The sequence below is a fragment of the Muntiacus reevesi genome, chromosome 3, assembly GCF_963930625.1.
Source record: "Muntiacus reevesi chromosome 3, mMunRee1.1, whole genome shotgun sequence".
Taxonomy (NCBI): domain Eukaryota; kingdom Metazoa; phylum Chordata; class Mammalia; order Artiodactyla; family Cervidae; genus Muntiacus; species Muntiacus reevesi.
In genome coordinates, this window is record NC_089251.1 from 104,166,955 (window position 1) to 104,184,025 (window position 17,071).

The 17,071-nt window shown below is 54.8% G+C and overlaps 1 protein-coding gene across 2 annotated transcripts in view; it reads left to right on the forward strand.

The window, feature by feature from the left end:
- PAX7 (paired box 7) overlaps positions 1-8,597 on the forward strand; it is a 102,416-nt gene extending 93,819 nt beyond the window's left edge. For both annotated transcript variants that reach the window (XM_065927482.1, XM_065927483.1), the window contains exons 8-9: positions 1,481-1,727; positions 8,482-8,597. In XM_065927482.1, the coding sequence (XP_065783554.1) occupies positions 1,481-1,727; positions 8,482-8,597 (363 nt within the window). The remainder of the gene's footprint in view (positions 1-1,480; positions 1,728-8,481) is intronic.
- The last annotated feature ends 8,474 nt before the right edge of the window (positions 8,598-17,071 follow it).

Consider the following 17,071-nt stretch of genomic DNA (forward strand, 5'->3'; position numbering starts at 1 on the left):
CCAGGCCCCCCGGGGGTCTGGGACCCCACCCCACACCCCCAGGGGACCCACATCTGGAGTGAGAACCTCTACCGTGGCCACATGTCTAAAACCCTTCCTCGAGAGTCAGACTTGACATCGTCAGGCTAGAGGGGTCAGGCCTGGCACACCCGCTGTGAGATCTGGGGAAGACGCGGCTCTGGGTGGGCCTCGGTTTCCACATCTGAGAAATGGGTATCATGACTCCGCCCCACACGTCTCTGGGGGACTCTACACTGGAGAGTCACACTGCGTCCGTTGCTAGAGGAGGGAAAGATGAGGAGGATTAGAGGATCTGGGGCCGCTGATGGCTGAGCACGTCCCACGTGCAGAGCCTATCTCGGCCTCCCAGCCACACTCTGAGGATAGAGGTGGTCGTAGGGGCTAAGGGTTAGCACGTGGAGGAGCTCAGGATCTGGCCCTGGCCTGAGGATTCCACATCGGTGCCCTCTGTCTGGGTGATGCCTCGCACCTGGAGCAGGGATGAGTCAGACCCGGGAAGGTCAAAGTTTTCGCCAGGTGTCCCATCCGCCAAAAGTTCACCGTTCCAACGCGCAAAGTCCGCTTTCTCCCCAGGGGTCGGGTGGGGTCATCAGAGAGCCCACCGTGTGCCCAGCCTGGGCGGCAGCGAGGCCCTTCGGCTCCATGCAGAGCAGGCTGTCAGCAGGGCGGGCCTCGCCTGGGCCCCTCCCTCCCATAAAAGGTGGCGTTACCAGGAGATCACTGGGGTCCCAGCCTGGCAGGTCAGGTCCAGAAAGACTGCTTCTCCCTCCGCTCCCCCTGCTCGCCTCTGGATTGGCCAGGTCACTCCGGGCCCCTGCCCTCTCCTCCCCAGCCACCTTTACTACCCTCTCTCCAAGAGCTGGACCCCCGAGCCACCCAAGTGCCCTCCGTCATGCCCATGTCACAGACACCTGTGAAAGCACTTGGAACCACTGGCCGTGTAGGCGCAGATGTTCAAAGCTGAGAGTGTAGTCGGCCTAGCACAGGACTGGGGGGCGATGCTGGACAGATCCAGACTCTCTAACCTTTGTGTCGGAAGATGGGGGCATCCCGGTCTACGGGGGAGACGCAGTTCCTAGGGGAGCTCCCTGTCTGATGGAAGAGACATAATTAGCTGGTCCATTCATTCATTCATATATGTATTCATTCATTCAGCGGACAAGCACAGGGTGCCCCTCGGGCCGGGAACAGAGAGGGGAGTGGGGCCTGCCCTGCCCCCAGAGCTCTCAATGCAGGGATGCTCCCTGGGCCGGCATTTAACCGGACACACCCCTAACCGTCTTCCCCACAAAGGCAAGTAAGCCAGGTACACGGAGGATCTCAAGGCTGCAGGGGCCTCAAGGGAGAGACTCCAGCGAAGGTCTGTCCAAGGCCAGCCCGGCATCGCCCCTGCACCCTGCTGGCCCCTGCAGGGTCCGCCCTGGGGCCCGCCCGCCCTGCCCTGACGCTCTCCCCGCAGGTGATGAGCATCCTGAGCAACCCCAGTGCAGTGCCACCGCAGCCGCAGGCCGACTTCTCCATCTCGCCGCTGCATGGCGGCCTGGACTCCGCCACCTCCATCTCGGCCAGCTGCAGCCAGCGGGCAGACTCCATCAAGCCGGGAGACAGCCTGCCCACCTCCCAGTCCTACTGCCCGCCCACCTACAGCACCACCGGCTACAGCGTGGACCCCGTGGCCGGCTACCAGTACGGCCAGTACGGCCAGAGTGAGTGCCTGCCGCCCCGGGCCGCCCCTCCCCTCCCTGTCCCGACGCCCCCCCCACAAGGGCCTCCCACTTACTTGTAGAGAACTGTGAGGTGGTGTTGGGTGGGGGCGCCCATTTCACAGGTGAGGAAACTGACGCCCAGAAAAGCAGAACTGCCGTCCTGAGATGATACAGCCCCGGACCCATGCACTCACGCTCCTCTTGGCTCGGAGCCTCGCTGTCCCGCAGAAATGTCATACGAGCCTCCAGTATCATTAAATTTCCTCCTAGCCACCTTTTACAAGTGGAATGAGTTCTACTAACATTTCTTATGTAACCCAGTATATCTAAAAGACGATTATTTCGATATGTAATCCACATGACATGATGAGTAAGACTTTTTTACATTCTTTTCTTCATAGACTCTTTTTGAAATCCAGACCGTTTTCCTTCAGTTACTAAGTTTTCACTGGAAAAACTCGGTCTGCCTTTGTTTCGTGAAATTTACAACTGGAGGAAGAAGGTTTACACACTCAAGTTGTTCCAAATACTTTGAAAAATTTCTCAGTCACTGTGAATGTGATCATGATAGTCGCTCAGTCGTGTCCGAGTCTTTGAGACTCAGGGACGGTGGCCCGCCAGGCTCATCTGTCCGTGGAATTCTCCAGGCAGGAATACTGGAGTGGGTAGCCATTGCCTCCTCCAAGGGATCGTCCCAACCACTAAATTAAAGCAAATTACAGGTTTAAATCTAAGAGAAAATCAGATCGGAAGGTGACATGCAGCTCCCCGCTTGCACCAGGCACGTGCCGAGTGCTGGGGAGCCAGGGCACAGACCCTGCTCCTTTCTCCTTCTCCCGCCCCCCCACAGGGCAGGACTGTGTCTTAAGTTCTCTCCCCACCCCCCACCCCAGCTTTGGTTTCCCCAGACTGTGAGCCGGGCTCTTAGCCCGCCCCGAGCGCCACGCTCTTGGCCTCTGGTCTGGAGCAGAGACTGCGGGCCTCAGGCCGGGCCGGCGCCCCCAGCTGCCAGGTGGACGGGGCGGCCGCCGAGCCCGTCCCGCCGGTCGGGGTGGGGGTGAGGTCCCGCGGCCCCCTGCCCGGCCCCCGGCAAAGGCGTCACCTGCTGGTGTCAAACTAATCAGAAGGGCGTGTGGCAACAGGGTGTGACCTCCCAGCGAGGGCCCTCGCTGCCCCTCCGCAGCCCCGGCCTGGCCCCCGACCTTGGCCTCCTGACCCCGCCCCTCACACAGCCGCGCCTCCACGGCTAAATGCGGGCCAGCTGTGCGGGCCTCCACCTCCCAGCTGTGTTCGTGGCTTCCTCCCCGTGGATGCGTGTGTTCACGTACGTGTATCTAGGTGAGCGCGAATGCACACGTCAGGAGTACATGGCAGTGTGTGTGTGTGTGTTTTGCCACACCCGTGTTAGTGCACATGTTTTGTGTCCCGGTGAGTACGCATATATGTGCATACGTGAATGTGTGAGTGACACAGTGTATGTGTTCCCGTGATGATTAAATGTGTGAGTGTAAGTGAGCATATTGTGTGCGTGTGGTTGCATGTGGGTTTGTATGTGAACACGTGTACACGTTTGGTCATGTGAGTGTATGTGGCCATAGCATATATGCATGTGTGTGGAAATGTGTGTTCAGACGTGTTCGTGTGGCTCAGTGTGGGGGGGGCGCCTGTGTGCGTGACCTGCGCTGTGGAGTGTGTGTGTGCCTGTGTGTGAATACGGAATGTGTGTGGCTGTGCGTACATGTGTGTACATGTGTTTGCCGTGTACGTATGCTGGAGCGAGTGTATTTGGAGTCCATGTGTGTGCAGTGTACAAACAGGTATGGATATGCTTGAGCGTGCGTACTGGGATCCAGGTGTGCCTCTGGGTGTGAACTCGTGATGTGTGTATAACTGTGTCCGTGTGTGTGTGTGCCTGCACGTCTGAGAGCTGGGTGCGCACGCGGGCACGGTGGTGTCTGCAGAGGGGCCAGCATGACCCCGTGGCCCGGCCTGCATTCCCGGGCGTGGAGCGGGGCACACATGCTCTTGATAAAGAGTTCAGTGTGGCTCCAGCGGCAGCCGCGGCCCCGGCCCGGGGCGGGCGTTAGTCACACCCGGAGCCCGTGCCCGACTCCAGGGGCGCCTGCCCAACTCGGAAATAAAATTAACCCCAAAGTCAGCATGGGGGTCATGAGGGAGGGGGGATCAAAAGGAAAAGGGCCCGCGAGGCGAGAAGGGAGCTCTGTTCCCCGTCGCTGGGGAAGAGCTGGCCGGGTTTCCTCCCTGCCTGCTCCTCACCCCCACCCCCTCACCCTTCCAACCTCCAGCTCCCCCCGAGTCATCTCCCTCCAGTCCCACCCTGCCTCTCTTGGCTCTGCCAGGGGCTGCTCAGAGCTCCTCCTGGGCCACCTCCTCCAGCCCTTCCCCAGGGGAACCCGGGCTCAGACCCCACTCTCCTCCACTCAGCCCACAGAGGCTCCACCAGGAGAGGACTGAGGGAGAGCCTGCCCCTCCACCACCCTGATGTGGGCAAGTCACCTGTGTCTCTGAGCCTCAGTTTTGCCATCTGTGAAATGGGGGCCCAGGGATTCGGTTCCATTGTCTTGATGTTTTCCCACGGTACCATCCCCCTCAGCTGTGACATCCTGGGACAGCCCAGGGCCACGTGGGATTCCCACTGCCCACCTCCCCATATCCACGGGCGGCTGAATTCACCATAGTCCATGTGTGACAGCCTCATGCTCTAAGCCACACTGTGTATGCCCAGGGCCAGCTGCCATCTGCCCACACCTGTCCTGTGCGTGAGTTAGCCCACGGGGCACTGGGTGAAGTGCATGTTCTTCGTTTCCTGTAATCCTCAAAAGCCCCAGGTTATTTGTCCTCTGGTTACAGACACCAAAGCTAAGGCTCAGAGGGGCTGGGAACGCTCCCCATGGTCACACAGAACGTGAAGTCTCCTAACTTCAAACCTAGTTCTCTTTGAGTCAAACCACAAACTTGTGCAAGATGTTGAGGAGTGACGCACACTAGCCCTGGGTGTGGAGTCCTGTTCACAAGTTCACATGTATCTGTACAAGGACAGAGGTTTATTTCTGTGTGTATTCACTATTCTCTGTCTATAATGGCTTCAGGGTATGACTTTACAACATGTGTGTGTGTAAAGAACGGAGATGTGATCGTTCCTTGAGCATCTACTGTGGGTCTGGCACTCCATCCTCACCGCCACGCGGTGCAGGGTGTGGGTTATTCCCTCTGGGCAGATGAGGAAAGGGGATCCCAGAGAGGTTGGCTGGGACCACCAAACAGTACCTCTCCCGGCGCACAGGGCCGCCCCTTTGACCGTGGAGAGCATCACTGTCAGGCGTGCCTGGGGTCAGGTGGACCAAACCCTAAAGCAGGAGAGTCCACCTCCTCTCCTTGGTCCTCTCCTCTTCCCAGGGACACTTCACACCCTCCTGCCCTGCTCCCTGCCGTCATCCGTCCATCTGTCTGTCTCTTCCCGTCCCTAAAGGGAGTGGGGGCAGGGGGGCAGGAACAGGGCACACGGTAGATTAATATGGCCCTGGTGCTCCCAGAGGCCAGGGCCGTACTAATGATGGGGCTGATAGAACGCAGAAGTGTGAAAAGAATTTTAATAGATCTGACAAGTCTAATAAGAATTTGTGTCTAGAAGGGTCCTCCTCTGGGGCCGCCGGCTGACGAGACGCTGACGGCTGAGGTTTGTTTACTGGTTGGCATCGCCACCACCTCTCCTGCCAACTCCTGATTAATCTAATTTGAGACGTTGAGAGCCCAGACTCGGGCACGAGGCAGAGGAGGGGAGGCTCGGAGAGACAGAGGGACAGGAAGGGCCGCTGACAGGCTGTGATGGGAAGTGTCACAGCCCTGCCCTCGAGGGACCCCGGCCCCACCCCGGGCAGAGGCTGCCTCTGTGGGATGACGGGTGCCCTTGAAGCTAGCTGAGCCATCCGTAAAGTTTGGTGTTTCTTGCTGTTTCCTTGTTCGTCTTGACAACAGGGCCTGGGGAAATACCTGCAGCGTGCAGGGCCATGGCCGGTGAAAGGGAGAGACCAGAGAGGAAGAGACAGAGTGGCCAGAGGCATAAGCAGCGTGAACTCAGGCTCCTCCGGCTCACATGTGCCTCTGGGCCAGTGGCTCTTCCTGAGCCTCAGTCTCCACATCTGTAAAATGGGAACAACTGTAACCTAAAGCATGGAGCTGTCGAAAAAATTAGATGAGATATGCCTGGCACTTAGCAGTTCCCATCATCGTTATTCGAAGCCAGACCTTTCTGCCACTCCTGCAGGAAGAGCTGACCCTTAGACAAGTCCCTTGCCTTGCCTGGAGTAGAGAATGGGGCCATTCCAGGCTTTGGGTTGTAGAGTGTTCCATACATTCTGAAGGCTGTGTGGGGACCAGGGATGATTCTGCAGGAGGTTGCTGCGTGGGCTGGCAGGGGTGGTTTGCAGCTAGCATCAGACTGCCTGCATTTGAATTATGGCTCCACAGTTTAGGAACCGTGGGATCTTTCAAGTTATGCAACCTCTCAGGGCAGGGCCTTGGTTTTGTCATCCGTGAAATGGGGATGGTAATAATCCCAGCCTCACAGAGGTATTGGGGGAATTAAGTGAGATGATGCAAGTAAAGTGCTTACAGCGGGACTGGCATAGAGCCAGCTCTGGGGAAATGTTAACTCTTCCCTGCCCCCCGCTTCCTGTTACCACTCTGACAACGTGGCCTCCTCTTGGGCGAGACCTGGGACCCAGATAAGACAGACCCCAAGTAGTAGAGATGGTGTGGTCACAGCTGCCAGGTCCCCCTGAGACCAGAGATGGGAGGTTTTCTCACCCTCACCCACAGTAAGGGCCAGACTCTAGGCAAGGGTAAGGTGGGCCACCACCACTCTGCCCCACCAACTAGGAGCCTGGAGGCTGAGTAAGCTTAGAGGCAACACCTGGGGGCTCAGCGTGGGAAGCTGCGGGGCGTGGAGGCCAGGCCTCCAGTAAGGCCCCAGGGCATGCGTATATCCTACAGGAATCCAGGGAGCGGAGCCCGGATCCCCCTGTGCCAGGCATCTTAAAGCACGTTGTCTCATTTGGTCCTTAAAACCGCCCTTGAGGAAGCTGGAATTTGTTCTCCCCATTTTACAGACAAGGAAGCAGGGCTGGAGAGACAAAGTGTTTTGCCCACAGCCAGGTGAGCAGGAGGTAGTCGGGAGCCTGAGTTGCCTGGTTCACTGTCCCTGTCCTTCTTTCCCCCATCACGGGGCATGCCCGTTCACTGCACCCCAGCCCAGGAGCCCTCATCCAGCCAGCCAGCACCAGGCGTGGTGCTGACTGACACTGTGTATAATTTTCTCATCTAATCACAGTAACCCTCAGCCCAGGTGCTGTTATTATCCTACAAGGGAACCGATGCTTGGGAAGGTGCGATGGTGTGTCCCCGGGTCACGCACCGAGCACCGACAGGTGCAGAGTTGGAATGTAGGGCATCTGAGCCCCGGGCGGCAGGGCCCCCTGGAGCTCAGTTACTGACACAGCCCATCTCAGCCCCCTGTTCGCCCTCCAGCCATGCCGTCACCTGCCAGCTCCACCCACCCACCCCAGGCAGGGGCCCCCCAACTTTGGGAAGGCATGGAGAGTGTTACCGGGCCCCTCAGTGGGCAGGGGACCGTGAGGGGAGCCCTCTCTCCAGCTTCCTCTCACCGCCAGATCGGAGGGGTCCTCAAAGGTAGGATTATCGGCCAGAGCTGCAAATTCTGGCTTAGGAGGCAGCCTGTCTCTGCCTCAAGGGGCCTCGGTCACATGCCAGGCAAATTGTCTGGTCCAGGATGGTTTCTGCTGCAGCCCCAGGCAGGCATGGTGAGGAGGGTCGGCGCAGAACACAAGTGGGCATGCCTGCACACGCCCGGTGCGTGAACCTGGCTGAGGTAGAACTCACCTGTGCAGTTGCGTGTGTTCCCACTGTTCACCTCACGCGGGTGCACACACCTAACCCGTGTCTGTGCACACAGACACGTGCAAGTATTGTTCGTGTCCCTCACTCCAAGGAGATGCTTGTTTCCATGGTTCACACACATGTGATTATACGCCCACAGACTCTCATCCCTCTCCTCTGGGTGACAGAACTGGCAAGGCTGCAGGTCTCATTTCCCTGCATTACAGGCTCCTGGCCCTTCCTCCTGCATGGACCCCTCAGCTCCCTTCATTTTTGAGTGAGAGGTCTTGCTCTGCCTCAGCCGTGAGCTGGGCTTAGGGTCCAGAAAAGCAGAAGGACCTTGCCCTCACTACTACCTGGACACCAGGGGACTCGCTGGACGTGCCTCAGAACAGGGATGGGTAGAGGCGTGTTGGGGAAAGGGACAGTTCTTCACTAGACAATGGGATGCCCTATGTACTTTCCTACAGAGCCCATAGGGGAGCTGGGTAAACAGTGTGGGAAGCAAATATTTGCTGAATGCTTGGAAAGGAAGTGAGAGAAAGAGTCTTATGAAGAAATTGATGGATAGGTGGGTGGGTAGATGAACAGGTGGATAGACAGATAAAAAGTGAACAGGCAGCTTGATGAAATGGATGAACAACAGATAGATGGATAAAGATATGGTTGAGGATGGCTGGATGGAAGAAGAGATGGGTAGATGCAGAGAAGGACGGATGGGTGAATTGATAAATGGACGGATGGATGGATATATGGATGGATGAATAGGTGTGGGACAGATTGAATTAACAGGCAAAAAGAACATCAATTTCTAGGAGTCTCTCTTTTTTTTCCCCAGCTGCTGTTGATTACCTGGCCAAAAACGTGAGCCTGTCCACCCAGCGTCGCATGAAGCTCGGGGAGCACTCGGCTGTGCTGGGACTCCTGCCCGTGGAAACCGGCCAGGCTTACTAGGGCCCCTGGGGCGACTTGCCCCAGCCCAAGTCCCCAGCCTAACCCTCACTGGTCCCCGAGCCTCCCACCCTCAGTCCCTTCTTCGCCCTGGGGTCCCCGGAGGCCAGGGAAGGAAGGAGTCCACTCCCTCCCTGTGGCCAGCCCTCTGGAGACAGGCGGCCTGCCCACCATTCACCTGTGGTCAGGGACCTGGAGTGACCCCCTTGGAGTCTGCCCCTTCGGTCTCCCCACTGGAGGGTCTACTGATCAACCCACCGTCTTGCACCAGCCAAACCCTGTCATGGGCTCTGTCATCTCAGACCCAGAGATCAAAGCTCACCCTGAGCAGAGCACATTGGACAGCCAAAGGACGATGCTGCCTGGGATGAGGTCCAGCAGCCCTTTGACCCCAGCACCAGCGTGTGCCCTGGACAGAGGTGGAGCCCATGGGGCTGATCTCAGCGGAAGTGCTGGGAGCCAGCCCTCCCGGGTGGGTCTCTGGCTCAGGGCCTGAACCATAGCTCGTCCTTCTTAGCAAAGGAGGGGGGGACCTTGGCCCTGGGGTGCTCCCAGGAATTATCCGCGAATTCTGAGGACTTTAGGACCTCTCCACACACCTCTGCCAGGTTGAGGGGGGAAATCTCGCCCAAGCAAGGGGACTGGGAGGACCAGGAAGAGGCTTGGTCAGGGGGGCAGGGCCAACATGGGTGGGGCTTGTTGGCAGTGGGCTGGCCCAGGGTCCCAGGACCCAGGTCGGGTATTGGGAAGCAGCTTTAGGCTCTAACATTGATGCCCCAGTTCCAACCTTGCCCACCCCATGTGGGATCTGGGGAGCACACAGACCCTCCAGTTTTCTCATTTGCTGAATCAGATGGCAGGGGGAGGACATCAAGTCCTGAGGACACGTGGGTGACAAGGCAGGCTCAGAGGAGGGTTTCATAGCCGGGGTTCCCCTGCTTGTGAGCGGCAAACCTTGGTTGCCAAAGGCTTCAGGGGTCTGCCTTCAAGTCCACACCCTGTGGAGCTTCGAATTCTCACAAAGCCTCCTTCAGAGACCCGGGCCCATCCCCTGAATGCCCTGCCCTCTAGGAATGGCGCCTCCCTCTGCTCTAGAGAAGGGTTCTTGGGTCATCAGGGACTGCTTGCCCCACAGACAAGACCACAGAGTCCCCTTGGCATTTGGGGGGCGGGAGGGGCATGTCCCTGTCCCACTCAGACTGGCATCTTTCAGTGTTGACCCATTCTCGGCCGAGACGGCTCTGTCTTCTGACCCAGCACACCCGGGCGTGGAGATGTGGTCAGTCTTTAAGCCCCGGGCCCTGGGCAGAGAGGGGCCCCAAAGGTTCCGGAGAAGAGGGCGAGGTCATCTTCCGTGGCCACTCCAGTGGCTCTCCCCAGCTGCCTTCTCTTTACACTCTGAGACCTTCAGGGGAGTGGCTCAAGCCCCTGACTACGGCCTCCCTTGTAGCTTCTCACCACCTTCACCCTTGATCAAAATTATATTCATCTTCATCACCATCATCACAATCTACACGTGGATCACCTGGATCAGGTACTGCTGGGTCAAAGGCACTTGAGACAGGAGACACAGCAGTGAATCTGCACAGACCGGAGCAGATTGCTTGGCCCCTCCCGGGCACCCGGCGCCCCCTCTTTGCCCAACTCATGCCTCGCCCTCAGCTCACAGGACACTCCCAGAGGGAAAGGCTGCCGCTTTGGGAATCAACCTGCGTTCCTCACTACTGGGGCGCCGGGTTGGCAAGATACTAGGACACATTCCGGCATGGACATCACCTCTGTGACAAATGCTCTCACCTGCTTCCCATCCTCAGACTCCGCAGTCTCAGGCCTGTCCTGGACCATGACCAAGGTGGCCTGTATCTCTGGTTTTTGAGGAGCCTATGATTAACTGGGGACAAACAGACTCTTTGGTAGCAGTGGACACCCAGACATGTGTGGCCCATCAAGTTCAGCCAAAGTTTCAACGGGAGCATCCAAGGCGGAGACTTTGGGCTCTTCAAGCTCTGGAGAAGAAGGAAGGATGTGTGTTGTCTGTTGGTGACCCGGTCCGTGTTTTTGTAGCTGTCATAGCCAGGAAGCAGTTCTTCCTTAAGCTGAACTTCAGCCTTCATCCACATTCCTTGAATGGTCAGTCTTCCCCTCTGGAAGCTGGTCTCAGCAATCCTCTGCATCTCTTTATGCCCTAGGTTTTCCGGGAGCAGCAGGGATCTCAGGCTGATGACATCAAAACCACCCAGCTCCCCACCGCCCCCGGAAGTGACATTCCAATGCTAGGACCAATCCCAAATATCTGCCTCCGATGGCAAAATGGGTGTAAATCAAATGATTTCTTCTTACATCCATCTTCTTTGGAGTTCTCCCAAGCGACCATCTTGGTAGAAAATGGGGCTTATTCCCCCAGGGGCCCCACCCTCCTCAGAAAGAGACCCTGACAGGTTTTTTTTTCCCTAAAACCTAAGTGTATTAATGTGTCTAACCAACTCAGTCTGTAAAATCCCGTCTGGTGTTGGCAGCTTGCAGCTTCACCAGCAAGATGATACTGGATGAGAATTATAAAGCTTCCAACTCTTGAGGGTTGACCACAGGCTGAGAAAGGTCTGAATCCCAGTGGCGAGGCTGGCCCAGAAACAATCCCGCTCCAGCCCTGTAAATAGAGTCCATAGCAAAATAAAACATACTTCCTCCAACTTCTCACAAGTAGCTATTGGTCCTACCTACGGGGCCCCTCTTCTGAACGCATTGTACATTAGTTGCAAACGTGGTGATGTGCTGTTCGTTTATAGGAAGTTGACTTTTATAAATATATATATAAATACTAAAAAAAAAAAAAAAAAGGAACGGAAACCCCCACAGTGCGTGTTGTGCTAGCGCCAGGGACCATCTGTAAGGATGTATCTGCATATCGTGTGTTTCAGATTATACATTCCGGGCTTTGTTGGGTTCTTTCATTTTTATTGCTTTGTTTTTCATTTGGTATTTCTCTATTGCTATGAAAAAAAAAGTGATGTGTAAGAACCAAGCTATGTTTTTTTTTTTACTCAGATGTTTTCCTTGATTTACATTTGCCGTTCTTTTGCCAGAGGAACGTGAAGGAGGAGAGAGATTGGGGGGGGGGGGGGACAAAAGAGAAGGAGAGAGTAATCAAGAGAGAGGTTTGCCCAGAAGGAAAACGAGAGGGTCAGATTTTCCATCTGGTGATGGCTTGAGAACATGGCAGATTCGTGCCTCTGATCACGCCACCGAAATCCTGTGTTGTTGGACATGGGGCAGGCGGCACATTCAGAGATGTGGATCCAGGAACTTGGGAAACTCCACGATGGCCCGAAAAAGACACGATGCTCTGGGGCCTCTCTCAGGTCGATGCTCTCCTCAAGCCCCCAACGGGCCCTTCACTGTTGGATGCTTTTTGAGGCTGACTGACCTTCTCCTTCCCCTCCCGCAGAGGCGCCACAACCGAGGCCAAACGGGGGTCCTCCAGCCACTGTCTTCAAATTCTCAGAGACATCTGTGTATCGATAAGGCCAATCCCGACCCGGGAACTGTCCGCATAGCACTCTAGATCATTCCTTCTTCCTAGTAATGGCAACTTGGTTGCTGCTGTGTTTGACTCACAGCCATTTTCCTCCATGTGGGAGTGAGTGTGTGTGCGTGAGAGTGTGAGTGGGATGTCCGCGTGGGCGCGAAGCTGTGTGTTTAAGTATAATCGCACCATAATTTATTCAGCTATATGGAGTAGTAGACTAGAAAGAGAAACTGGCATTTGCTTTAACTACCTGCTTGTAAGCGCTTCCTCTGTAACTCAGGCGTAACTGTTACATATACATTAAAAAGAAATGAAAAGCACCTCCGGGGCTCCACGTGCTCAATTGATCTCCGAGTGCATGCGGCTGCCCTTAAAAGGGACTGAGGGGCAGTCAGGACGACCTTTGACCTAATCTAGAGAGTGTGCTTTGGGGGGTAGGAACGACGTCTCTCTTGCGCGCCACCAGGTCTCCCAGTGCTAAGCAGATGCTGGACACATAGCAAGAGCTTCATCAGTGTTTGTTCAGTGGACACATCTCTCTGGCGAAACCTCAGTTCTCTCCACCAGAGTTTTCCTGCCACTAAACATAGAACCCTCTGTGGTCTCTCCTAGTGTCAGTATACAGAATTTGCAAGGTGAGAGACAGCTCACAAGTTTACTTATTGCCTTTCAAGCAGAGCCTGATATGAGGGATTTGGGGGGGCAGGTGAATTATTGGAGAGCCTTCAAGAGAAATCCTTGAGGGCAGTGGTCCCCAATGGTTTTGGCACCAGAGACTGATTTCGTGGAAGGTGATTTTTCCACGGCAGACTGGGGCAGGGGGGATGGTTTCAGGAGGATTCAAGCATATTACATTTCTTGTGCACTTTATTTCTGTTATTATTATATAAGCTGCACCTCAGATCATCAGCCATTAGATCCAGGAAGTTGGGGAGCCCTGCTTAAGGGGGTGAAAGAAGAAGGATGGGAGAAGGGGAAGGAGCCTGGCAAAGAGGAGGTTTTGGCCTGGAGTCTAGCCCCAGCCTGGCCCTGCAGAGAGCTCTGGACTGAGAATCGGAGAACAGAGGTCGCCTCACCTTGAGACCAGGGGATTTTTGCTGCACAGATCAGTCATTCACTGGCTGCTGGCTGTGCCTGGGGATGGGATGCGTGGGTAAAGGGTTTATGTGGCCAAGCACCTCTGGTTAAAGTGGCCCCTGTGGGCTGAGGGCAGTTCTGCAGAGAAAGGAATGGCAGCGAGCCCTCAGCAGCAACTCACATCAGCTAGGAGATGGGTGCGCCAGCCCAGTGAAAGGGCCTCTGGGCAAGGACTAGCCTCATCACTCCACACGCCTTCCTCTGGCTCCAAACCAGGGCACCCGTGTCATTCCGGGGCGCCGGTTTACATGGACCATCTGAACAGGGCGGGGGCGAGATGGAGGAGTTTGGGGGAGATAATGTACATGAAGGGTTGGTAACGTGCACGCGAAGGAAGAGCCTGAGTCCACCCAGTCCAGCCAAGTTCTCTTCCCAAGGTCAGACCAGTTGGAAGGCTGCCAGGCATCCTTCTCTACATAGAATCCCTACAGTGCAATGAGGCCTATACCAGCCCCCTAAGGAATCCGGGCAGCTTATGGCAGAATCAGGCTCTCAGCCACAATTCACCTCAGGTCTGTCTCCCTATCTACCTGCCACCCCAACTGAGCAATTGTTCAGTAAATTGGGAAGATATGGGGGAGAGTCAAGAACTAGTCAAGTTCTACTTCTGACCTCTGCATATGACTCGTGGGTCCTGAGACAATTTTCTCTCCCCATAAGACCCTATTTCCATATATTTTTTAAAAAGCAGACTTGGCGATATCTAAAGATCTTCTAGGTTACCATGACAATAAACTGAGCCACAGGCTGATCTCAAAGCAGCCTGGAGCGTGCCCAGGTGGCTAGGAGTTGTCCATCAACAGTGCTCGGGAAGCAGCACAAACTGCTAAATGCTCGGTTTATGATGCCAAGTTGCCTCAGACCCAGATCCGCCCTTGGAGACCCCCAGAAAGCTCTCTGATCCCCTCTTAGGGAGCTTTCTGGGATCCCACTCAGCAACCTTTGTTGGTATCCCAAAGAAAGCTGAGCAACATAGCCCTGTATCCAGGCACATACTTAATATCCAGAATAAAATCAGGTTTCTGTACCTAAGGGAAAAGGGAAGAATGGATATTTATTACTAACAGAAAAGTGAGTACCGGCCAGGTTCTGCTACAGCAGTGCTGCGTAATATAGCCGTCTCTGTGCCAGTCTCATTTGTGAGGCACACATTATGGTGAGTTTCACAGCCTTTCCTTGAGAAAATTTATTAGTGAAGGAAAGAGTTTCCTGAGGCAGGAAGTAAATGGATCCTTGAGATGGGAGGAAACCCAAAACAGAGACTAGGGTTTCTGTGTATAATCCTGTCTGTTCCCAAGTTAAGTCTAGAATGTCTCATCCTCCCAAGAGTGCAGCTCCCACAACTCCGTCCCATCCACTCCCCAGGCTGGCACTGGCTGACTCTGCACAGAAAATCCCTCCTGCTCCTGATCGTGTAAGTGTCTGGGGCAGGTTGCAGGAACTCACTTGCAAGGGGCATCAGGAGAGTGCACTCAGGCCTCCGGACACCTCCACTCCCTCCCCTGGAATGAATCAAATGTGCTGTCCCAGGTGAAGCTCCATCCTTGGTTCCAGGCGCCCTTTGTGTGACTGTAGACAAGCTACTCCCCATCATCCTTCAGGTGGAGCTAAAATCTGTCACACGATAACAGGCTGGAAGGCAGTAGCAATGACCCAAAACTTGGTGGCTTAAAACACCAAAGGTGTACATATTTCCTTGTTCATATTCATGTTCAAGACTCACCATAGTCAGCCTGATAGAGAATGGACATTATCTTGAATGTTACTGGTCACTGGTACCAGAAGGAGAGAGGTGGTGAATCGTGTGCTATCTCCTAAAGCTTCCACCCGAGGGACTTGGGTCACTTCTCCTCACCCTTCATAGACCAAAGCAAGTGTGATGGCCCCAATGAACTTGAAAGGGAGCAGGGAAGTGTAATCCATCCTGTGTCTGGGAGGTGAGAGGCCGAACTGTTGGGAACAACCTTCCTGACTACAACATCTGCTGCAGGGGGTTTACACGAGGGCTAAATGAGGCTAAAGATGAGAAGGTGAGAGCAAACATTTCCTTAAACACCACCTCTGTGCTCTTCTCTCAGACGTTGGGAAGGGCAGGGAGTAGCAATAAAAGGACAGACATAGACAGTCTCTTCTCTACGGGAATGGGAACTCCATCTGCAGAGCTCGGGTGATGGGCCCAGGCACACAGATTTTGTCATATCATCATCATAACAGCCTTGTAAGGTTGGACTCTCACCCTCAATGTCTGGGGAAGAAACTAAGGATCAGAGTGTTGAAGTCATTTGCCCAAGCTCACACTGCTGGTCAGTGGAAAAGACCAAACTCTCCAAAAGAAGGCTTCCATGTCACACTTTTAAATTAACTTAAAATTTTAATGTGCTGGAGAGATGGAGGTGGGGTCTTGTCTGAGGGTGGATATCCAGGGTCTCTACCCCATAGAAACCAAGGAGGGCTGCCTTCCACAATCCAGCTCAAACAGAGAGTCCATACAAGGTCAGAGAGCCCTGAAGATCAGCTCCTTGGCTGGCGATGAGACACCATCCAAGTAACCCACAGGGGTCAGCAGTGCAGTGGTCCCTCCCAGAGTGCATATCACATCCACCCTCTGAAGTTGAGGAAATGTTGGCTAGAAAAGTGAGCTTTAGAGAGAGAAAACACTAACATTTGTGGGGCCTACTATGTGCCAGGTGGTCCTCATCCATTGTTTTAGTTAACCTTCCCAATATCCCAATGAGGTAGGCATTGCAGATCCCACTATTTGGATTAGGAAATGGGCCCCCAGCCAGAAGGGAGAGGAGCAGAGATTCAAACCCAGACCTCACTGGTCCCAGTACCCTGCCCATCATAGCAAACTGCCTCCCCCAAATGGGAGCAGGACACTGTGTGAACTAGGAGGCAGTGCTTCTTGGAAAGAAGAGTATCATCCAGCCATTGCCACAATAATCAAACAGCCAGTGGAACGGGCTGTCTCAAAATCCAGTGGCTTACCATAAGCATTCATTCTCACCTTCACAGTTTGGTGGTGACTTGGCTAAGCTAGGCATGGACGGTGTGGCGACTTGGCTGAGCTGGGCGTGGATGGTGTGGCGACTTGGCTGAGCTGGGCGTGGACGGTGTGGCGACTTGGCTGAGCTGGGCGTGGACGGTGTGGCGACTTGGCTGAGCTGGGCGTGGACGGCGTGGCGACTTGGCTGAGCTAGGCATGGACGGCGTGGTGGCTTGGCTGAGCTAGGCATGGATGGTGTGGCAGGCAGAACTCTTTGAAGTTCGCTAAGACTCCCACCTCTTGGCGTAAATGCCCTGTATTGGCCCCTGCCATTGCAGGTGGGCGGGATCTGTGAAGATGCGGAGATGGTCACTGTTTTGATATGGTTATGTTATCTGGCACAGATGATGGGATGGTCACTTATGTCATTACATTACATTACAGAGGACTTCATCACAGCAGCCTTCAGTGAGGTCTCCTGCTGCATTTAAAGAAGTGTGCTTTCAATGTTGTGGCAGCCTGGATGGGAGGGGAGTTTGGGGGAGAATGGGTGTGTGTATACGTATGGCTGAGTCCCTTTGCTGCTCACCTGAAACTACCACAACATTTTTAATCAGCTACATCTCAATGCACAATAAAAAGTTGCTTAAAAAAAAAAAAAGTGACCTGCTATATTAAAAGAGGGCCATTGCTAGGATGTGAGGTCACCTTCTAGGAGCTGTGAGTGACTCTTGACTGACAGGCAATGAGAAACAGGAGACTTCAGCCCTATGGAAGGAACTGAATTCTGCCAACACCCTGAACAGACTCTTCCCCATCAAGCCTTCA